The following is a 25062-nucleotide window of genomic DNA, read 5'->3' on the forward strand; positions in this document are numbered from 1 at the left end:
CAGCCTAATACTCTGATTCTTTAAGAAACCATGTAGTGCAGATTAGCAGTTTGTCAGTTATTGGAAGAAGATGAGCAACATGTGCTTCTCATGCCTCCTTCTCAGCATCAATACATTAGGAACCACAGCTGCAGATCTCAGGACGCAGCACTGCACAACCCGAAGCAGCCAAGCTCCCGAGAGCAGCAGTGGAAACAATGCTCACACCATCTTTATCGTCACGCTGCCGGTATTCCAGCGAGAACAAGAATCCTCCCACGGTGGACCAGAAACGTCTCTGCTTTTTGATCAGATGCTAGTTTTCAAACATAAGGAAGTAAAAACAGCCTCTGAGCCTGTGCTAAACTGCAGGAGTGTGAATACACAAACACGCAGCAGATGTGCAAGCATCTTGGCATATGCGCACAGCAGGTGTTCATCTGATTTTTTGCATGTGACATTTGGGAGCCGCTTTTACCAAACTCTATCACTCTGTCTCCGGTGTGGCCACACCACCTGCTTGCAACACGAGTCGTTATATATAGGAAATCTAGTTAGCAGAATCTGAAATAATAAAGCTAGTTGCATCTGCATGGGCGATGGCCAAAGACAAGGGCCACTTTTTAGGGCTGAGCATGACCTCAAAACAGCTTGGCTAATTTGCACCGGTTACAGCATGATGAACCGAAAAAGAAGGCATCAGGCAAAACCCCTCTGTCTGATTATTTTTAAGGTCAGTTGCTACAAACAATACCTGAAATCACAGTATCTGAAAGAAATTACAGGAAAAAAATATTTCTGCTAATGGGTTTATTAATTTTATGGATTCAGCAGTTCAACCATTCAGCCGTATTCAGTGTATTCAACTATCCCATTCTTTTCATCCTACATCACCAAGGTGTTGATGAAACACCAAGCTCTCTGCTTTTTTTCAGCCATCCATCTCAAAGCACTTTGCAAAGGAGGTACGTGTCATTAGGCCCATTTACAGATGGAGAAACTGATGCGCAGACACGGATGGGCACATGATGTGCTATGTGGATGTGACATGGCCGCAGCGAAGCATCGGGCTAGTCAGAGAGAAGACTATAGCACATGTCTTGACTTCTACACCAGCCCCTCAGTCTATTAGGTCAGGTTGTGTAAATGGGCCAGTTTTGTCATTTATTGGAGTGGATTTTTAACACAGCTGACATTTAAATAAATATTTAGAAAATAAAAGCTGTGATTGTAAGACCCCAAAATACAATGCCTGGAGGTTCAGAGCAGGTGCAGGACTCATTTCAAGTGGAATAATTTCAAGCTGATGGAGAGAAAAATGCCTGTATGAGTAAGGCCACACCCCGTTAAAAATCAGTAGTTCTCAGACCCCTGAACTATATTTAGGTGCCATCTTCTCCAGGGTCCCTTTCAAGCAGGATTAAAGTGGAGCTTCCCTCTCAAAGCTGGTTCTACAACATTTTCTAAGTCTTTCAGGTTATTTACACAGCTTCAATATAGAAAAAACAGTCTCCTTTTCGTCCCTTGGCAACCTACTGTGCAGAGCTATAGTTGGAATGCAAGCAATTTATAAAAAAAACTCACTGAAGCCCAGGGGAAAAGAAAAAAGCTGCATGCCTGGTGGATGCTGCAGAATCTCATTAGTTTAAATAGTATTTGGAGGTGAGCTGAGACTTCTTCATTCCAGCAGCCCCCAGGTTTCATACCAAACTACTGCAATTAATAACAAAGTTCAGTTCTAAGGAAGCGGGGGAGGAGGACAAAGCGTGAAACAAAAAGTGGGTTTGATTTAAATAAAACCTCTCCAAAACGTTGGCCTGGGTATAACAGGACCTTGCTGACATGGGAGGTTTTCCCTCTAGGCAGGTACAGAAGCATAGGTTGGCCTAGGAGAAGAATGCTTTCAGATTTTCACCCGCTGCTCTGAGCATCCCCTCCCAATTTTAGAGGTTACCAGCCTCCATTGCTTTTGATACTTTAAAGCAGAGATGTCAAACATATGGCCCACGGGCTGGATGGATGCAAGTGTTCTCTGGCTTGCGGGGCTTCCGGAGGAACCAGGAATTTGGGGATGGGTCCTGCTGCCAAAATCTGGGGTAAACCCCACTGGGGATGTGTTTCAACAGTGGGGAGGAGGGTGGTTGAGCAATGACTGCATTAACCCCCATGGCTCCCTGCTGCCACTCTCCCTGCCGTGGTCAGTGAGTCTAGATCCAGCCTGCGGGATCCAACACTCCTGCATTAACACATAAGTACAGTAAAATGACTAAGAGCTTTCAATCCTTCTTGCCCCTACCCCCCCCCCCCCTTAAATTGGGGCCCGGTTTACATTTAAAAGTGTTCCTAGCATACACGTGCCATGAAAAGTCGAGCGCCTCCACGTCACAGTTTTGCCGGCAAAAGACCCAGAGTAGACAAAGCTATCCTGGCTGGCACAGATTCTCTCTCCAGGGAAGCAGCCTAAAACTAAGCTATACCAGTGAAAGAACTCGTGCCAGTCTAAGCTGCCGTTCCCTGAAGAGGTACCTCTGTACAGGTTGCACAGACAAGACCTCAGGATTCAGGAAGCTGAAGATGCAGCCTGTTCACTCCTCCAGGAAACACAAGGAGCTGCAATCAAAGGGCCTCCCTGCCTCGGATCAGAAAATGGTGGGTACAGACAGGCTCTGTAGGAACTCTCATCTCGTAAAACGGGTGCTTGCTGTGATTCGCCGTTCCAGAGTGCTGGTGGGTCATCGGAGAGTGCAAACTCCAAGGCCAAACTTTCCACCTGGAGGAGATCTGCACGGCAAATTTGCCAGCCCATGATAAAACAGAGCCAAATCACTGGCATGGGGAGCAGCCCTGCACTGGCAGGAGGTAGATAAATGAAATAACAGCCAGGCATTGCTTGTCTGAAACATGGTACCCGGTTAGAAGGAGTGATTCCATGGGCACGGGGTTAAATGGATTAGCTGTGCCGAATTGTTCACTACCTCAGTTGGATGCAAGCAAAACAGGCCGGGCTCCCTAGAGAAGTGCGCAGACCAATCTTTCCAGAGGGCTTTGTTCATAAAATCTAATTCCAAGAAAGGAATGAATATGGACTCTGTGTTATGTTTGGAGCAGATTAGGAAAGGCAGCTGTTCGCAGTGACCCAGGAGGTCTTTTCCATCTCTAATATCTGTGATGCTATGAGGATGCATGCGCTGATTTGCTCATAACCTAGTGGGAGTAGTCTCTCCATAACAACTCTGTGGTACAACAAATCGTAGCATTTGCTTTTAAGTTTGCCAAGCTTTTAAGATCAAAACTTAATTCCATCAGGGCTGTACAAAATGAATCCTTTCCAGCATACGCAGACATGGCAGTTAAATGTCTCACTGACCATCCTTCTTCTCAGTTAATGATGCCTTTATTACTAATTCCCATCCAGAACAGAGGCAGAAGTGATTTAAGTGCAGGGATAGCTTTCCAAATGAAACCATCCTGACTATTTATACTACACATAATTTATCTCCTGGAGAAGATAAAACTTTCAGCCAGGCCACAGCTAATGCAGAGGACGGTTAGTGATTGAGAAGCCCTCTTAGGCACTACTATGTAAATGGCTCTTATTAATTCCTCTCCATTTGCCAGGGACTCGGTGTGAAATTACAACCTGCTTAAAACCCTTCACCTGTTTCCCTCAAGTTCTGTCAAGGGACATACATCTGCAACCTCCTTGTGCAACTTGTCCTGTTTAAGTCCCAGCAATGTCAAGGCCTCCTGGCTTACTTGGATCCAGATCTAATAATATTACTCATCAAACGTTTAGCACACCCTGGGTGCATCTACATGTTCACTAATGTGCCATCGTTATTGCACATTAAGTTTTGTACCTGTATATCCAAGTACTAAATCAATGTGCAGTAACTGGTGCAACTGCACAGTAGCACTAGCACACAGCTTTTTAGTGACACTACCTGTGCAATAACCTAATACTACTATTCATTAGCATATTAGCATGGTTTTTGCTCTGCACACTAATCCGCAACAGAATTAGGCTACTGCAGTTAGCGTCTTGTGTAGATGCAGCCCCTGAGAAAGAAATCACATAATGTTCTGCTTGATTTAAATTTGACTTGCCTCTCAATGGCATTTCTAAAGTGCCCGTCACCCTGCTGTGTGGGCACAATGAAATGCTGGGCTAATGACAGTCTACTGTGCTATTTGCACCTGTTCTTTTTCATAGGCCAGGTTTGGTTTTAGAAGACACAGTACAGAAATACTTGTACATCTTTTTCTGGATGCTCAATAGCTGCACTATCCAGAGGCAGGGATGGCCCTCAAATGCTAAGGGCTTGACACTAGGAGACAAATAGGAAGGAAACAGGAATAGAGTAACATTATTCCTTATTTGAGTTCTCCCAGTAAGAGTTGGGGAAGGAGGGGAGCAAAGATGAATCACTCGGATGAAGTGAGGAAGCCATAATTTACAAAACAAAAAGGAACTATAAAAAATCCTTTAAATTTGCTAATTTAAGGATTTAAACGTAAAGCTCATCCAAAATTACTACTTCTTGCAGCTGTGTGTTCACCAAAGGGCTGCCTGGCAGGTCTATTTGAGGATGCTAAATCCTGACGCTTGTATAATGTTATCTCCTTTCCAATAAGAAAGTAAAGCTAACAGTTCCTGCTGCAGTATCAGAAACCCTGCCCTTGTGAAACTGAGAAAGGTCAGGAAGAAAGAACTAAAGGCTGCTGTGAGGATGACTGCACAGCACCCCTGCACTGCTGCAAACCTCTAACAGTGATCGCTGCACTGGCCCGTCATTCTTCTTTGCTCTGGGCCCAGGAGGGCTTCCAGGAACTGCTGCTCAAACCCTATATGAGGCCTACAAGCCACAACCGAAGTCGTGCTATTTTTCTTGAAGCTCAGGACATTACTTCAAATGCTTTCTCTCTCACCTAAACGGAACTGTGTACTAAAATGCCATGCACCAATCCAAGACAAAACAGAGTACAGTGAAGGAAAGGGTACGTGAATAATTTGATAGGTTTGTATCCTACACATACTCCTTCTCCAGCACAAACACTTAGGAACTGCTGAGCTTCTAGAAATGGTGGGTCCATCCGCCTTACCAGCAAAGGTACGGCAGCAACCCTCTGTGGGCAACAAAGGAAATCTAAGCTTTTTATTTCAGGTTATGTCCTAGCAGGTAAAACCAGCTGCAAATGGTGACCACAAAGTTTGGAGAAAAGGAGGGAAGGCAAATACACAGTAAGCATGTCTACATGTGCAATTAATGTGAAGCAATAAACTCTGGTGCATATTGTGCCAGATTTTATTGCTCCTAGGTGCGCCATTTGAACGTGCGCCTGGGACTGCAGCATGTTAAACCAGGTCGGAGCAGCCTCAGCTTGCTAGAGGGCCCAGGGGTCAGCCTGCCAGTCCGCGGCTGCTTCCCTCTGGCTCAGTGTGCTGCGGAGGGGCTGGCTGGGGCATGAGGGTGCTCTAGTGCGGGGCTAGCTGGCAGGCAGCCCCCGCACTGGAGCACCCTCCTGCCCCAGCCAGCCCCATCAGTGTCCACACGTGCATTGCTGTGCGGTAGACAACTCTGCCATACGACAGTACTTGCGTTGAGAAGTACTAACCCACGGAAGAGTTAATAATTCTATGATAAACAATCCCATGTTCTCTGAGCAGCCCTGATATGCTGGTACCCCTCACTCCCAAACCACAGTCCCCCAGCCCTGCCAGCACCCCTCATTCCCAACCTGCAGCCCCCTGGCCCTACTGGTGCCCCTCACTCCCGACCTACAGCCTCCTATGCCCACCGGCACCCCTCACTCCCAACCCTCAGCTTCCCAACCCCCTATCATGCTGTGCCCCTCACTCCTGACCAGCTGCTCCCCACCCCTAGGCCCCAGCCCCCCAGTGTATGGGGCAGGAAGTGAGTGTGTGGGGCATGTGCCCCTCCATGCCCCCCTGACACATGGCTTATGCCCCACCCCACATCACCCATGCCCCTCACCCCTATAGACTTACCCTGTGGGGAGCTGCTCTCCACAACTCTACCTGGCTGCCACGTGCATGTATGTGTGCCCACATGCATGTGGCACCCCCTGCCTGATCACCCTCTGCCCCCCACCCCCTCAGCAGTCCCTTAAAACCTGAAACTTTTATTTCCTGATGCTTATCCTGTCTCCTCTCCTCACAAGATGGGCAATATGCAGCTGCACCCCAAAAATTATTCAGTCCCTTGGCTGCATCCTGAGCTGCTGAAGGCAACGACCACCAGCCAGGAGTAAATGTCATCAATTTACTTTTTGTAAGGGCTTTGAGGAGACCAAATGAAAAAAGGACCCCGAGTTCCTTCCAAACCCAAGGTCTCGGCATGATTATTGCCTTTAGTTTTGCCTGTATATCATTTAATGTGCTAATGAGAGCGCTTGGGATTTTTAAGCCATTTTTAATGATAAAAGTTGATATAGCAGATTTATAATCTCTTCTGCAGAGGCAGAAGATTAGATGAGTAACTGAGGGACTGAAAGGTCTTCTTATTCCCCTTGGGTGATTTCTTTCCCTCTACAAGCCCCGAAGTGTTTTCCAAGGGACTCAGCTAACATCCACCAGACAGGCATAGAGATATCATTTACAGATGCTGCATTACAGCAAAAATCAGAGTTCTTTTTGTTCTTTCCTTTTCCAACAAGAAAAAGCAGCAGTTGGACTGGCTTAGATTGCTCTTTCAGGTGCACATGAAGGGGCACAAAAAGGATACTGAAACTTGGAAAGCTGAGCAGGTGATCCTGTATTAGTTTGGCTAAATGAGTCAAGAAAAATGGGTGATGCTTTCCATCTTCCAAATACATTACAACCTACTTGCATTCCCACAACACCCTTGTAAGTACCACCGATCTCACAGGACAAAGTACAACTTGTCAAGGGCCACAGGTGGGTCTCAGACTTGAAACAAAGAGGTCCCAGGCCTCTGCTCATGTCATGTCTTTCTCCGTTTTGTATCTCATGTAGCATGTCAGCCAGTGTATGTGCACAGCTACCGCATGCCTGGATTCAAGTGACCTTATATCCAGGTCCGCTAGGGTAGCCCCTGGGTTTCATCTTGCATGCTAGGAAAATCTTTTGTGACACAGGACACATTCTTATTTTTCATTTTCTCCACCAAATTGTATTTTTTGAATACCTCTAATGCATTTGTTCAAGTCATTTGCTGTTCACATGGGCAGGGAACCCTCCAGTGGGACATATATCCAGTGAAACGAACAGCTGAATGGGGGTGGATGCTATCAAAGCTGATCTTCTGTTCAGAGGCCATGTCCACAACACTGCCCTGGTGTTTCACATTCACCTCATTTGCACACCTCAGCTCCTGGAAGAGGCATCCACTATGAGAAGCATGGACCTGCTGTTTTTCTGTTACAGAAGCGACACCCGCAAGCTTTCCAAATAAAAAGCTCAGGCTTTACATGGGAGGACACTGTAATCCTAAAAATGCTGTCACAAAGTGTCCCGTGTTTTCATCTGGAAAACACGACCCCCTTATACACAATGTGGATCATGATCACACCTGGCAGAGCTTAGCAATGACGACGTTTACAATTTCAAAGCAGCTCCAGGAATTTTTAAGCAGTAAATACTGAAAGGGTTGGGGAATAATCCAGCCCTTATACACATCAGCTCCCTGCATGACAACTGCTCATACTAAGGAAAACAGGCCACCCACATGTCAGCTGCAATTCTCCGCCCTCCCAAAAGTGCTGCCTGAAAGCCCCCCCAGGGTGCTGCATTAAACCATGCTGGAGCCTTTCCTGACCTCACCTTTGCTGCTGACACTTGGTTTCTCTGACCCTTGGTTTGTTCCTGAGACCCCCTCCGGCTACACTCCTCATCTGTTTCTAGCTTATCAGTCGATACAGTCACTAAATTACCATACTTGACCCCTTGCACTGCCCCACATGCTAGCTGACCTTGATATTTTAACTTACACTTCTCAGTTTGAACAGGTGTGCACATGGCAATTCTAAATTCAAATACCCAGGGTAGCAGATGCGCTATCCTATCCCTCGTATCAGTGACACTTTGGGGAGCACTGGGGGCAGGAAAGGAGGATAGAAATTCGTGCAATGTCGAGTATTACAATGAGGAGATGGCAGGGCACCCCTGTGAAACTAAGTGTGGGCTTTTTATCTTTTTCTTGTTTCAAATGCTGAGAATCTGATGCATTTCGTTCGACCAACAGTTTTATTCCACAGAAATCTGGTCCCTTAACCCTCCTCTATCTTAAGTTTCCCATCAGTGTCATCCCCAGTACATGATGGAGAGCAAAGTTATACAAGAAAAATATCAAAAGCTCAAAGGTCATTTGCAGCTCTCCCGATATATTTCCACTCAGAATGTCAAGTTTTCTAACTGCCTGGCTCAAGTGAAACACAAGACACTTCATATCCTTCGTGCCTTCTTACAAGCCAAAGAGCCAGGGTAGAAGAGCTCACAATCAGCCTCAGTGGGCATGTCTACATGTGCATATTTACTGCGCAGTAACCAAAATTACTGTGCAGTAACCAAAAATAATTGTGCAGTATGGGCAGCATCTACACACACATGCCTGTACTGCGCAGTAAATATGGAGACTTACGCTGACCTGGGAGTAAATTTGATACCTGCATCATGCAGGTATCAAATTTATGACCAATTAGTTACTGTGCAGTAATGCATGTATAGATTCATAGATGCTAGGGTCAGAAGGGATCTCAACAGATCATCGAGTCCGACCCCCTGCCTGGGCAGGAAACAGCGCTGGGGTCACATGACCCCAGCCAGGTGCCTATCCAGCCTTCTCTGAAAGACCCCCAAGGTAGGGAAGAGCACCACCTCCCTTGGCAGCCCAGTCCAAATTCTGGCCACTCTCACCGTGAAGATGTTTGTCCTGACACCTAGCCTGAATCTACTCTGTCAGTCTGTGACCATGCTCCTTGTTACCCCAAGAGGCGCCCTGGTGAACAGAGCATCTCTGATCCCTTGCTGCATCCCCTGATGAATTTGTAGGTGGCCACAAGATCACCTCTCAGCCTTCTCTTGCGGAGGCTGAAGAGGTGCAGGTCCCTCAGTCTCTCCTCATAGGGCTTGTCCAGTAAGCCCCTTACCATACGAGTGGCCTCCTCTGGATCCTCGCAAGTCTATCCACACCCTTCTTGAAGTGCGGTGCCTAAAACTGGATGCAGTGCTCCTACTGTGGTCTGACCAATGCCGCATAGAGGAGAAGTATCACCTCCCTGGCTCTATTTGATATGCATCTGCTGATGCATGATAAAATGCGGTTAGCTCTCCTGATGATTTCGTCACACTGCCAACTCATGTTCATCATGGAGTCCACTATGACTCCGAGATCCCTTTCCACTTCTGTGCTGCTGAGAGGGTCACTTCCAGCCAGTTGGTGTGATGGATATTTTTGCACCCTAGGTGCAGCACTCTGCACTTGTCCTTGTTGCATCCTATTGTGTACTGCCCGCTTCTCTAACCTGTCCAGGTCTGCCTGCAATCATTCCCTACTCTCCGGAGCGTGCCCTTCACCCCACAATTTAGTATTGTTCACAAACTTGGACAAAGTACACTTCTCACCCACATCCAAGTCGCTGATGAAGACATTGAAGAGTACAGGTTCAAGGACCGAACACTGCGGGACCCCACTACCCACATCCTTCCAAATCGATACCGACCTGTCTACTACCACTCTCTGGGTGCGACTGCTAAGCCAATTTGCCACCCACCAGACCATGTAAACATCTATGTCACAGCCTCTTAATTTATTTATGAGAATAGGATGAGATACCATATCGAAGGCCTTGCTAAAATCCAAGAAAATGACATCCACCTCTACTCCTGCATCTAAGCATTTTGTGACCCTGTTATAAAACGAAACTAGATTGGTCAGGCATGATCTACCTGCTACAAATCCATGCTGGTTGCCCTGCTGCATTATTTTTCCCGCTGGACTCCCACAAACATGATCCTTCATAATCTTTTCAAACACCTTTCCAAGGATGGAGGTGAGACTGACTGGCCTGTAATTACTCAGATCCTCCTTCCTCCCCTTCTTGAAAACAGAGACCACGCTGGCCCTTTTCCAGTCCTCCGGGACCTGCCCTGAGCACCCAAACAGCCGTGCCAGTGGCTCTGCTGTGACACTGGCCAGTTCCTTCAGTACTCTTGGATGCTGCTCGTCCAGGCCTGCCGACTTGAACACGTCCAGTCCATCCAAGTGACTCTGCACCAAGTCAGTGTCGACAGCTGGTGGGCTGGTGTCCCTCTGATGCCTGTCTAAGAACCCATTAGGAGACTTATCTTGAGCCCTGTTCAGGAACACTGAGGCAAAAAACTCATTGAATAGCTCAGCCTTGCTACCCCTGCCTGTCACTAATTGCTCCTTCTTGTTCAGTAAAGACGCCTTGCTGCGCAGTAACGCTGCGTGTGGACTGACTTGGGACTAACTTTAGTCCCCAGTTGGTCCACATACAGCATTACTGCATTTTAACACCTGCACTTGTAGGTGCCAGCATATATCTGCTTACTGTTCAGTAAGTGACTGCACAGTAAATTTAATGCACAAGAAATGCACGTGTAGACACACCCAGCGTAAATGAGGGTGCAGACTTATCCCATGTCTGGCTACAATGCAGTCACTGCCTGTGAGCACAGGGAAAATGTGAGGCAGCTCCCCTCACTGACAGTAGGGTAAGTTACCTCATGTTTATTGTGTGGCAAAAGCATGCACATGGGCATTCACTCTGGAGTAGATGACGTGACAAGTTGGCACCCTCACTTACCTCATGGTAACTTGTTTGGGTGCCCACACCCTTTGACAACAGAGAAGTGAGAAATAGGAAGCTTCCTCACTCTGGGTGGGTGGTGGATCACTCGCACAGATCACCGCCCTCCATGCAGTGTGAATTACAGCCTTTACCTCCTCAGAGTAAGACTCAAAATCACTTTACTGCTTGTAACCAAGCTCAGCTCATGGGTCATTTCAAAGAGAAACGCCATGGAGGATGGCAGTTACACCCACTGTGAGCTTTGGTTTTACTAAGAGCCATAAGCACTTGAAACTCTACTATAGCTGTATGCTGAGAGACCAAACACAGCTTCTGAGTGAAACACCTCAAGTGAAAGTACTCTGAGGAGGAGGACCTTGAGCCTGCTAAGGAAGCAGCGGCTAGCAACCAGTGGCTGTTCTTTTTTCTTAGGAAAAGACAAGACATTGATCGGGATCAGTGACAAAAATCAAGAGGGTAACTCACCAGCAAGCGTGTAATCCATATCAAAACCAAAGCACTTTATCTTTTCCATGGCCAAACTTCTGTTCACAAAGACCCTGTTAAAAAAAAAAAAAAGAGAGAGAAAGAGAAAATAAACCCATAGGAATAAGCATTTCTAGAATATTATTGTTTAGAAATACATGTATTTGGCTTGCTATAAAGATATGTATCTGATCTCACATACCCAGACCATTCTCAGTACGTACAAATCGGAACGTGCCTAGAAAGTAATGCACAGTTCAGCTGGATCTGTCAGTACTCTTGCAACAAAGCCACTATTTTTTTCATGGATAGTCCCAATCGCTGGTGTGCGTATGGACATGGACGCATTGCACACACCTGATATAGTCTGTAAAAATCCTGAATTCAGAGTATACAATATTTTGAACCACAGTTCAAATGAGAGGAAAGTGGTTTCAGAGGATGGAACATAAGGCAATTTTTCTGATTAAAAGAAAATATTCTAGACAGGTGAGGACACAAGAAAACAGTTAGCAATGCTCTGAATCAACACTTACCATTTACTGTTGGAAACTAATCTGAAAGCTCCAAACACATTTAAAAAGATTGGTCATCAAATTCAGACCAATATTGTTACTAGTCATTGATTATAATACAACAGCATACTGAGTGAGATGCACCTCCTACCCCAGGAGCTTAGGAGAAATATTTATTTAATTGGTAGCAGTGTTAGTCTCCTAATTCTATTTTTTCCTATCAAAATGTTGTTGCAATGTGAATTTAGTCTGAATATTCCCAGGCTTTGTTTTGATACTAATGATTTTAATCCACTGCATTCAACTGATTCCACAAACTAGTTAAAAAACAGGACAGGGAGTGCAACAACAACTGCTTTTGGTTGGCTACTACGTGAACAAAACTGCTTAGGGTTTCCCACTAGTTTCTATCAGGCAACAGATCTGTCATTCCTCAGGAGGTCTAGTTGGGGCTTGTCTCAGCTGAAAACGAAGAATCATTGTTACAAACAAAGCCCCAAACGCAGCAGCTGTCGTAAAGAATCTCAGGTTTTCAATGAGGCTGTCCTTGGCTACAAATTCAAATTTTGCTAAAGCAGGGGGAGAACAAAATTGCCTAGAACTTTTTTTGCAAAAGGATACTAATATCTGGGCATTTGCTCCACTCTCACTTTGGCTGGAAATAACAGGCAGAAAAACTAGTCTTCTTTGAACCTGACTTCAGTAACACTTCCTTCTGGAAGGAGTGTGACAGAGAAGAAAAATACCATTAAGCAACTGAGACAGTATATGGAGCAACACACAGTCTCTAGTTCAGTAAAGTTTCTAGCTGCAGGTGGTCCTGAAACTCTCCTCCGAACCTCAGTGCGTGCTAGGTACCCTATGTAACGCGGTCTGTGACTGCATGTGTCAGGCTCCTGAAGCTAACGTTAACGGCAAACAGCGAATGTCAAGATCAAGCTCTCGTACTTCTATGTAAGCAGTCTTACCTCATCTCTCACCGACAGGCTTCTTGTAAAGTTTGCAGCCGTCTGATTCATCGACTTGCCTGAATCGCATTACACAATTCCTGACAGGCTTTTCTAGTACCAGTGCAATTTTGTTTGGATCCGATTTAACTTTAGAAAGACCATTATGTCTGAACCAAGCCCTCGGATACTGTATTTCTTCCTGGATGGTGCTATAGAGAACACATCTGTGGCTAATTTAACTAGTCACTGGATATCGTTGTTGTTCCACACAAATCCATTTGGAATAGAGTTTCTTTGGCAATAGTATACTTTACCCCTAACCTTCCACACTCACTGTGGGAGTCACAGTTTCCTGGCAAACTGCCTGCCTTTGACAATGGGGTTTGTCACCGAGGGGACTCAGGGGTTAAAGACAACTATTTTTCTCAATAGATTTATATAACATCTAAGCAAGATCATAAATTAAGGGGGAAAAACTGTAAATAACTACCGGGATACAAATGCCTCTTGCAAATACCAGATGAGGTCATAAACCACGTAAGCTGCTCTCTTGAAATAAAATAAACAGCTTTCTGGGCTAGGGGACAAAAATGGGCTGAATCTGCCATGTGAACCTTCAGGGTTTAAAAAGCCTTTCGATAACTCTGAGTTAGGACGTGCCAATTCTAGATGCTATCTGAAAAATGAGACCTTTGTTATGAAGGAGACGGTTGCGTTCGGTTGCTTCCCATGCCAGGAAACGCTAATGCAAGCACACTGGCATGCCGCAGATTCCTGCTCTAAAAGCTGTTTGTGTGCTTCTAAAAGAGGAGGGGGGATTTGAGTAGGGGACGATACAGTTCTGGGAAAGTTAGAAACAGGTTTTGCCCTAGTCGCAGGGCTTGATTTTATACACCACTTCAGTCTCTTCTCAAACGGGCCAACAAATTTGGAAAGCCCTCTTCACCTCTGACATTCCTTTCACTGACCTGCTTCAAAATGCTCGACAAAATACAGGCAAACTGAACCGTGCTGGAGACACTGTGGGTTTTGCAGCTGCCAGGAAATGGCTTACCTCGCTTACTTGCTGCAGCTACACACCCCATGGGATGCCTCTAGAGGTACGTGAAAATGTTTCTATGACATCCACCCATCCTGGTCTTACCTAAGATCTGCTATTCTACACCACATCTAGAATATAGCTAATGACCTGGAAATGGTACCCAGATAGGTTTAATGACACCCTAATGTTTCATCCTGAAGGTTTTCTAAGCACCTTACAAACTGATTTTCCAACCAAAAGGTAGTCACTTCCCCTGCTACCTCTGGGGGTGAAACACAGCAAGCATTTAAATGCAATTCTATCACACGATGCCATCAAAACAGGAAATCAAGAGTATTTTAAGCTTTTCGATAGGGAGAGTTTTCGGTAGACAAAAAGTAATTACTAATGCTGGTCAGGACAGAAGAATTAATATGGCAATTCCAGTGAAAGCTACAACCAGATCTTTAATGACTGCAAATGCTTAGGACCTCAGCGTTAGATACCAATCAAAAAATGGTATGTCCTATACACCTTGGTAAGTAGCTGGTTAAGTACCAACTCGTCGCCCAATCCGACAAACATTTACCATCAGAAAGCCTTCCAACTTACAGAGTCCTGCTCAAATTGGCGAGGCTAGTTAAACTAGGCAATACAGGCAGTCCTCGACTTACAACGTTTCAAGTTACAACGTTTTGCACTTACAACATTTATAAATTGATACCCTGTTTCAACTTTCTGACGTCAGTTTTGACTTTACAATGCTTGATCCAATGTGACGCCACGCCAGCGAACTAGTTCGCTGTGTCACGCATCTCCCTGGAGAACACCTGTCCAAACTTCTTGGACACTTTCTTTAAGAAAGCAGACCAGACTCCAGAAAAACCTGCAGCCAAGACTCCTGAGAAGACTCCAGCCAAGAACTCTTCAAAAAGTCCAGCAAAGTCACCTCAAAGAAGTCCTTCCAAATCAATATGGTTGCTATTTACAACATAAATACATTAATGTAGCTATATTACTCATCTATAATTGATCGAGTACAGAATTCTGGGGTATTTTGGGTGAAAATAGGGTATTGGGCCTTGGTTCAGGAACCAATCCCCCATTTATAACATTGTTTCTTATGAGAAAATTGGTTCCAAGTTACGTTTCGACTTAAGACGCGGTTTTCAGGAACCAATTGTGTCGTAAGTCTGAGGACTGCCTGTATCTGTAAGCATCCAGAACTTAGAAAATCCCATGGACTGCATCACCACCGCTATTCCCGAGAACATCTAGATGCTCTGTGGACATTTCTCACTAGTCTCAAGCCTGTTTTGTTTGATTGCTGTGTTGAAATCAAAGCCAGAGGTAGCAGGCTTGATGAAGAAAGCAACTTTGAAATCAAGAATACTAATCAAATATATATTTACTGGTTAAAAAAATGTTTCAAAGTCTTCTCAAGCGAAACTGTATGGAGAGAAATGACAAAAGCACACTTGATCTAAAAGCTGTAAAGCAGCAGCAGAGACACAGCAGTTCTTTTATTCCCAAAATATCTTAGAAGAATGATCCTTTCGTCTCTAAAGAAAAAGGAGAGGTGACAGATTTTCTAAGTACTCCTTTCATGGTAGTTAAATGAGGTATCAAAGACGCTCTGGGAGTGCAAGTAGAGAAACCATCTGTACTGTTAGCAGGACTGTTTAAAAAGTCAAAGTAAGTTGGAAAATAAAGCTCGCTGAAAACTTTTTCATGCAACGATGTGTGAAACACTAAGAACAATTTCTTCTTGCCAGAATCGGAGAGAAGATATTGATTTAACTTCTATGGATTTTGGTCTTTTCCATTAGAAAAAGCACTGGAGTTAAAATCAACAAGTTATAGACATGTAACAGCCCCAAGGAACAAGATCAACCACATAGCAGCACAGCACGAATTCTTCCTTAAAGTTCTTCCCTGCACTGACCATCAGAGATTATTATTGCAGACTCCCTGGTCCCTCTCCTCTCCACTCTTGTAATACATCTTCCTAATACAATATTCTTGCCTTCTATATCACCTTCTTCCCTTTCCCCATGAATGTTCTCTGTGTGCCCTGAAAGGCATGCAAGTACGACTGCTTTTTTCAAAGGGCAGAGGTGTCCCTATTACTCTAAACTCCTTTTCAGTCTCCAACTTTAAGTGCTCTCCTTGTACAGGTCATGAATGTGAGGAACTTAAGTTTACCTTCTTGTGGGCACGTCTACATGAGACACTAAATGCATAGTAAGCCAATTCTACTGTGCATTAGTGCATCATGGCAAAAGCTGTGCTAATGCACTAATTCACAGTAGAACTAGTCTACTGCACATTAGTGTCACTAAAAAACCATGTGCTGGCGCTACTGCAGAGTAGCGCCGGTTACTGCACATTGAGTTAGCAACTGTTATTACAGGTACTCAACTTAATGTGCAGTAACAATGGCGCATTAATGCACGTGTAGACGCGCCCTGTAAGAACATGGTAGCAACAAAGAAGGTAGAGGCTAAAACTGGTCTCCTTTTATCCACTGCTTCCACTCCCTTCTGCAATGTGCAGCCTCCTCATAAGATGGTACACCTGAGAGCTTGTCAGCCCCTGTGCACGAGCCATCTTTTCTGCATATCATGATATGACACAAGAGGAAATTAGCTTCACTTGCCCCACTATTTACCCATACCCTTAAGGTTCCCGTTCAGTGAGTGCTAGCACAGGATTATCTAATTGCTCTAAGAACGGAAGGTAATTTGCTGGAGTACAGAGATTTAAGGGTCTGCAAGTCCCAACAAATACTGGCACAACTAACCAGAAACCAGGATTTGAGCTACCTGGTTTCTGAGCTTTGGTTGCCTGAAAGTTGGTCCACAACGGAGATGTAATTCAGACCTACAGCTTTTTAAAGCAAAACACTGAAAATAACTTGGCTAACCTAAAAAAAAAGGGGTTCAAAATCAACTGCAGGCATTGTAAGCAGGGGGAAACGTTAGCCAAGAAAGGGCAGGCAAGGTTCTTTGGGTAGATGTGATATCTTTTATTAGACCAACTGAGTAGTTGGAACAAAGTTACTAAGAACTACTCAGTTGGTCTAATAAAAGATATCACATCTACCCAAAGAACCTTGCCTGCCTATGTCTTTAGACCAACATGGCTACAACCAAAAACCCAGGCAAGAAAGGGGATATTTATCCCTTAACTCAGGGGTTGGCAACCTACAGCCCATGGGCCAGATCTGGCCCACCAAGAGACTGCATCCAGCCCGCATTGCAGCAGTGAGCAGGGGCAGGTGGGAACCAGTGCCAACCTAGAGGGCACCCCCAGGTCTCCTCCACTGGCGCATGCCCCTTTATTGCCCTGATCCAGTTTTTCTGCAGTGCTTCCTGCTCTTGCCCCAGCCCTCCCTGCTCTCTCTCTCTCTCTCGCACCCTCTTACTGCAGCCTCCATTTCTCTCACCGCTGAATTCATCACTCTGGCAATAGGACTTGGCAGTGAGGGGCAACGGGTGGCAGTGGCAGCAGTGGCAGTCGGGGGCTGTGAAAGTGAGAGAGCAGCCCTCAGCACAGAGTGGGGAGGGCTCGTGGGCTTGGAGCAGCAAGTGGCCAAGTCACAAGAAGCCACTCACCTTCAAAGCCAGCTGCCATATTTCTGCCTGCCGCTCCTTAAAGGTTGCTGCCCCTGCCCTAATCAGCAATTAAACATCAAGGTTTATGTCTCAGCAGAAAGCCCAAGAGCACAGCAACTGTCTTATTGCTTGTTTCCTTTTTCAGATCTAAGAACTGTCCTGGGAAACAGAAAAACACATTATATAATAGGGAAGAAGGAAGCGCTGGACATGCAGATGGCAGTACAACCGTCTGACGTTCATCACAGCTGCAGTTCACCTTTACCCCAGTACAACGGAAACGATCCTGGTTTTGCAAAACTAACTTAACCACTGCTGAGGCAAACACCTGAATGCCAGCTCCGGCACAGTAAGAAAGGAGGAATGCCTGGACAATAAGGAAGAATCCTTTTTTATTGGGTTCATGCAAAAGCTGACAAGCAATCTGTGCCTGCAATGAAACAAACATATGTAGCATTCCTGTACCATGACCAGTGAAACGCTCCAGGATTACACAACTGAGGAGGAGACTTGGCATGTCTTCTAGTGCCTAATAAGCAACAGAAACAGAATTAACACAGTGGGGGAAGGGGCCCTGGAGCAGTCTCTTTGCATAATTACATTTTCAAAACATGTCAGGAAGGCTCCTAGAGCAAAGAGTATGGATCTTTTTTCATGGAGGGCGTGTTTAAACCAAAAATAAAAATAATTACAGTAAATTTAAGGCAGAACCTTAATGATGTGATAGGCATGGTAGGGCCCGTGAGTGCCTGTTTTACAATTCTGTTTTATAAAAAGCTTATAGTGATAAGTCTTTGCTCAAACCATCCCAGATCTATATGCTCGCTTCCTCAACATTAAGACCATTTGTTTTCTTCTTTACTTTAAAACGAAACATCTTCAATTAGCAGCAAAAATGACAAGACAAGGGAGCAAAATGGATCCGTCTGTTTCGTTCTGTCAAATGTATCGTTTCTCCTCCTCCACCTCAGAAGGATGGCTCTGAAAAAGTAGGCGCTACACTCTAGAAGAGTAGATTTCAATCTGTGGTCCACAGGCCCCTGGAGGTCTACAGGCTATGTCTAAAGGGTCTGCAAAAGATGATCATGATCAATCAAAAGCAGGTGAATAGCCATATTTATAATTCAAAAGGGGTCTGCACCTCCCTTCGAAATTTTTTAGGGGTCCGCAAATGAAAAAAGGTTGAAAACCAGTGCTCTAGACCTGCTGCTCATGATGCAAGTACTCTTTCACCACCAGAAAACGAGTTCCCTCTGCTACGCAGACGTTGGAGGAGACACTGACCGCATCTACACAAGATGCTGACTGCGCAGTAGCTCGTTACTACCGTGCAGTAATGTCGCATGGCACGAAGCGTGATGCAACACTAGATGCTACTGCGCAGTCATTTAGTACTTGTACACAAGGACTAAAAGCGTCTCGTGTAGATGCGGCCACAAGGATGCAGAGCCCTGCCGGAAAAAGTTACCATACAGTATTCTGGCTGAGGCTAACAAGTGACTTCCAAAAATTACAGTGAAACAAAGTTGATCTGCAACTGACCCAAGACATTTTGAACAGAAACATGTGGGCACCCTGAAAAGAACATTTATACTGCGCCAGTGCTGCTCTTTGAAACGCTGGGTGCCTCAGCACCTCCCCGATGTGGATTAATAAATACATAAACTTTCAAATTCCTGAAATCAGCAGAACGGTGCTGACTCTTGCTAACTCTTGTCCCCTTTGGCAGGCCTGGCCCATTCTGCGCATTATTCAAATAACTTATTTCCTTATGTTTTACTTCTTCCACGCACACAAGCCAACAGAGCTCCCTTTTAGTCCCTCTTCAACCTAAACTTTATAACCAGTCATCCTGTTTTTAATAGTTTCTTTTGGAGACAGTGGCTAGAACTGCGTGTTGGGAAAAGGTTCAGTTACGGGGCTGAATAAAGACTCAGATTTGACAGCACTTAAACCTCATGAATAGTTTGGACAGTAACTTCTGACGTCCTGGTCTGAAACGTCACTGAGCACAATGCTCTTGCGATGTGATGGTAACACCCCAACTGGAAAATCTGGAAGTGACCTGAAACCAGCAGTCTGGTCTTACTGATGACAGCACAGGGAAGGTCAAATCCAGAAATGTGACTGCGATCCCCTCCCTGTGAAATTCGGAGGGATTTAGACCGAACAGTCTAATGTCCATTTCTGTTTCTATTCGATGGGTTTACTTCCCAAGCACAGCAACGTGCCAAGTCGAGCCCATATGCATCCCACCCTCAAACAACACGCCATCTGTTCCATAGAACAATTCACGCAGTAAGTTATGGAGCGTTTTCAGATGTAATGTCTTTATGATTAATTTGGCGACTGTGCTGCTCCCTCAAAAATTGCTCCATTCCTCCTTTTCCTGACCCCAAGCACTAAAGCGCAGTAAGCATGCTGAGCTGCATGGTGTCTTCCAGTGAAGTCGCACAAGTATAAATGTGTCTTGAATATGGTCTGCCATGGTCTCCTATGGCTCCTCAGCGCTGATCAGCTCAAGCAACCCTGCAAAACCCAGCTATAACCCGTCTAAAGGCCTCTGGCATTGAAGAGGTAAAACAATGTTTCCGGGTGTTTATTTACACGGAGTTCCCCTCGTCTGCCACACTTATCTACTGACAATTTACCATCACATTGTCTTTTGCTAACCAAACAGACTAACTACTTCAAGCTTCACATTATACTCAGCATAACATTTCCAGATGTTCATTCTCATGGTTACAAACTGCTGAGCCTGCTTGAGTAAGATAAAAACAGGAATTAAAGCCAAATGTATTATTTCGGATGCTGTTAGAATTTCTAATCTTGAAGAAATTAAAAAAATTAACATTTCAGCGTTAGCCCCTTATGTCTTTGGATGCTCCAGAAATTCAAAGGACTAATGGATTAAACAGTTTTGTTTTATTGCTGCTCATTATATGGCACTCTCCATCAAAGGATCTCAAAGCATGTTATCAACTTTAATTAACTCATATCATCTCTAGGAGATATTCTACTGGTAAACTGAGGCACAGAACTATGAAGCGACTTGGCCAAGGTCTTACTGCACATCAGTGGTAGAGTTAGGAATAGGATTGAGAAGACTCAAGGCCAAGTTCCTGTTCGAGCCAGTAGAGAACACTGCCCTTCAAAAACAATACCACCCTGGCTGGTAATTTCCAAATCAAACCTGAGCAATGTGATCTGAAACGGCAGATATTGAACCTGTCCAATTTGTAATTCTGATGAAAGGGCCAACTCTGTCTTACTGCCCGGGTAGATCACCCCCAAAATGACATAATATAAAGGAAAAGCAAATACCTGATTTCTGGTTCTAGGGAATTGTCCGTGCTGACAGTGGATGAAACCTCAACTTTTTCCATCATTCCTCTTAACTAGTTGCAGCTGTTGTTGAAAACTCACCAGAGCTATCTATGGTAATCCAGAAGCTGACTAGAAGTGTTTGCTCCAAGTTAACAAATAGACAACAGGGCAATTTGGTGGCTCACAGTCACCTTAGTTCCTGTCTAATTCCAATCATGTTAAATGATAGTATTCCTACAGAGGGATTGGCCTAGGGATTGTCTTCAACCAGGAAATATTGACAAGCACTGGCAAGGGAGGAGGCCTCACACGTGCACACACTGAATAACCTCTTAATAACAGCACGTCAATATTATTCCCACGTTAAAATGTATGGTACCAAAGCCAGAAATTCAGTATCTTTTTTACTGACCATCTCCATCAGAACCTAGATGTAATTCAGTCTCTATGTTAATTCAGCTTCAGCTGTCTCCTATGAAAAGCCTCCAACAATGTCTCACGACTGGGCTTGTCGTTAACATCAACAGTAGCTGAGATGTCCCCCTGAAAGCCTGCACACGGGAAGTAAACCCGGTAAAGTCACTGTCTCCTGATCACTTGACATTCTGCTGCTGTTTTACAGCCTTTCCGGTGACTTCTGGGAGTGCAGAAAACAAGTGCTCTAAGCCCTAGATATGCCCCAAAGCCAACATTTCATTCAGATTTCTTTTAGTTTGGCTAAAACTCATTATCCACTGATTTTCCTTTACAATACCCACTGGGGTTCATATTTGCAAACTGTCCTTGATGTACTCAGCAACAATTATGTTGTAATAACATCCACAGGACTGTAATTTCTGAAACAGCTGTACCAGTCCATTCAAACAGCAAGCAAACCTCCGGGGGGGGGGAGGCAGGGGGGGGACCAAAACCCCAAACCACCACGGTTTGATTTGGAGAACTCTTGCCTGAGGAATTTACACCCGTGATTATCTACTCATTCATTAGGCTCTGAATCAGTATACAATGCACCAGTTAAACCAGTCTCAAATTGGGATTTCTGCCAACAATGTTAAATATTTAAAACCAACTCACCCAGATTGATGTAACCCAAAATGTCCAACATTTGGGGCAATCTATAATTTAAAAGGGACAAGTTTAGGTGACAAACAAAATTTTGATTTCTTATTTTAGGTTGTCAAAGTCTTAATATGAATTTTAAAAATGTCACTATTTTTTCTAAACAGCAGTGATTTGGTTGGATTGGAAAGTTCACCCCTCAAGCGTTTCAACTTTGTGCCAGTACATGAAAACCAGAAAGTTGCATTAACTACACAAATTCAGCTGACCAAGCTGACTTAAATAAATTATAGAAAACATGAAATGATCTTTAAAATTATTTTGGAATAATGAAATTAGATATAGTAACAGTTAAAGGAACTGGAGGGTTTTGTTTGATTTTAGTTGAGTGAATGCTTTTAACCCAACAGGCTCTCTTTAAGCTAATCAAAACTTATCACTAATAATAGTTGTATTCTCAATTGACAGCTTTAGTCCAGATATAATCTGGCCAATCTCATATGTTAAAAAATAATGAATCAGTATCCAAAACACATTAGATCAAGACATTCTTAAAAATAACAAATCTATGGTTCTTTTTATTTTTCTTCTAGCGTTTGATTATTAGGAGTCATGTTTTCTCTGCAACTATAAAAAATGAAAATGAAAATTCGAACAAGCATGTGATTCCAGAACCTGGGTGACAACAATGAAATCAGAAGAGATGGCATCACAGGAACAAGCTTCTTTAGGATCCACGCTTTATTTTGAAAGTGCGGTTCTCTTTTAGCAAGCCATCAACACGACTGTTTTATTTTAAGAAAAATAAGCTAATAAACTCAATAGTTTTGAAAAGGTGGAACTGATTACTTTAATAACCCAGGCTATCCAGCATTGTATAATTATAAGCACACCAATTCATTATTATGGGTAGGGCAAACTACAATAAGCCAATGCAGTTTTACATAACTAAGAATTGAAATCGTGTGTTAGGAAAAGCTGGCCCTGGGTCTGAATACAAAAATCGCAGGAGCTGCCAGAAACAGTGCACTAGGGATAAACTCGTTTTACAATGTTACAATACCCGATTACCAAAATAAGGCCCATGAAACTGATACACTAAATCCATTACTAATGCCTCTGTGCGCATTTCTAGGAATTCGTTTTCAAAATCTAGCGCAGATTTATGCTACAGTCTTAGCATTAGGTTGTTTTTTAACACAATATTGAATTCCAACCTTAAATTGAAAATCTGTCTCTTTCAATGCATTTCAAACTCACATTTTCAATGGAAATGCAAAGACCTAACAGTAGTTCCAGCTACCATATATTAAGATAACTCCCAAGTCTACAGTAGGATAGTCAGACTATGACAGACTGTTTTCAGATACTCAGATCACAGTCCTGTATATCTTTTATTATCTGAGTAGTCCCATTGGCTCTAGGGAATTATTTGTGAGAAGAAAGACTTCTCACATGAGTAATGGTTAACAGGATCAAACCCTTAGAGTGTACACTCATCCCAAAAAGTCCTGTCTTTTTCTATATTGGACAGTGCTTAGCACACCTGTCACCTTTCTAAATAATATAAAATACATGCAGAACTAAGTCACCAGAAACAAATACAGGCCTGATTCTGATTTTATGTACACTAATCCAAATTAGGAGGAACAGTCACTGGTTGAATCCTGGTCCAACTGAGACAAATGGCAAAGTTTCAAAGAGGCCTGTACTCAAGGAAGATACAGAGGTATAAAACTATAAAGCCTTTTCTGTTTGCATTATCACAGAGCTGCACCCATCAGTTTAATTATGGCACAGACTTTCCTACAGGTCCTTCCTATCCCAGGAGAGTCTCTCTCACATCCAGCCTAGCCAGCTGGCATAAGGGATGCAAATGCCATCAAAACATTCAGACACTAACATACATGTAATAGAAAATGTCAAAGTTTTGGCCATCTACCTTGGGATTAATTATTTACATGTGGCAGCTTGCACACCTTTGACTAACTGAGCATAGTAAGGTGTTTTCCTTTATTCTTAGCATCCAAGATGCATAACCTGTAAAACACCTTCCCAGAGGTGAATCACAAAGGCAATGTGACCTTTAGATGTAAAATATCTATTAAGAAACCTGGTTTTTGCATTTCCTATATCAGATTTCCACCTCCCTCAAAGATAGTCCCACATTTATTTGCATTTTCACATTAGGATTCTTTCAAAAGACTTAAAACAACTGCTCTGAGTTGTGCAAAAGGAAAGACAAAGATATACTTTGAATATCATGGCACAGTTGCATGCATTTATAAAATGGCAGTTATATTTTTAAAATGGATGTCCCCCCACACAAAAAGTAACAGAGAGTTTTCTAAAGCGTTCTCTGATTGTCACCTGTCCAGTGAAGTCTTCTATTAATGTACAGAATGCATCTCCCTCTCCAGGTGATCCTGTGTTTATAGCACTGAACTGGGATTCATGAGATGAGGGCTCTATTCTTGGCTCTACCCAATTTCTTGTATGATCTATTCTCTCTGTACTGAAGTTCCTTCTCTGCAAAGTAGAGATAATATTTCTTTTACTCCACACTTTGACCATCTTGTCTATTTAAACTGTAGGCACTTCCAGGGAGGGGCTGTCTCTTATTATAGCAGTACAGTGCCTTGCACAATGGAGCCCTGATCTTATCTGGGGCTTCTACATGCAACTGTAACATAGACAATAGTCTATTAGATATGACTCTAAAATACTTTTATTTCTGTTCTTATATTTATCTGTGCCATACTAATGTGTCTTCCACTTCAAAGTCTAAGCAGTATCTATACTCTACCACTTTGCATTGCAACAACGAGAATGGGCTGGAACAATTACCAGGATAGTTTTGCTACCCGGTATTAATCAACTTGAAAAAATGCATGGTAGTTTCTATTGCAACATCTAACCTCTGATTAACCTTTCCACCTAGTATATTGCATGGATCTGAACTGCCTGATCTGTAAACTCCAGCAGGGAAGCACAATGTTGTTTTGTATTCTGGCTTATACTGAGGTTCTGAAAATAGCGGGGGGGATTTCCAGTCTCTGGCAAGAACCAGTAAGAAATTTCTTTTAAAGTTTGCTTTCCTAACCCTAGACCTTTTGGCCCTAGGGGCCAGATGACTGGTGTGGGGCTGGTGCACTGGCCAGATTCAGTCCACTGGCCTGATCTGGCATGTGTCCCCAGCCCCATGCACCAATTGAGTCCTGTCCCCATGCACCAGATGCCCCATGGCCCTGGCCTTGGGCACCAGATCTGCCCAGACCTGGGTGTCAGATCAGGCTATGCCCTAAATCAGTGGT

The 25062-nt window shown here is 44.0% G+C and overlaps 1 protein-coding gene across 7 annotated transcripts in view; it reads right to left on the bottom strand.

Moving 5' to 3' along the window:
• NT5C2 (5'-nucleotidase, cytosolic II) overlaps window positions 1-25062 on the bottom strand; it is a 55781-nt gene that overhangs the window by 26378 nt on the left and 4341 nt on the right. For 2 of the 7 annotated variants that reach the window (XM_025201245.1, XM_025201244.1), the window contains exons 2-4: window positions 21764-21804; window positions 17828-17891; window positions 11260-11333 (exon numbers count right to left, since the gene is read on the bottom strand). In XM_025201245.1, coding sequence (XP_025057030.1) covers window positions 11260-11333; window positions 17828-17891; window positions 21764-21804 — 179 coding nt within the window. Of the gene's footprint in view, window positions 1-11259; window positions 11334-17827; window positions 17892-21763; window positions 21805-24118; window positions 24278-25062 lie in introns of all 7 variants that reach the window. The other 5 variants (XM_025201247.1, XM_025201249.1, XM_025201246.1 and 2 more) reach the window with 3 other exon arrangements.

Source organism: Alligator sinensis, unplaced genomic scaffold (genome assembly GCF_000455745.1).
Source record: "Alligator sinensis unplaced genomic scaffold, ASM45574v1 scaffold61_1, whole genome shotgun sequence".
Lineage (NCBI taxonomy): Eukaryota > Metazoa > Chordata > Crocodylia > Alligatoridae > Alligator > Alligator sinensis.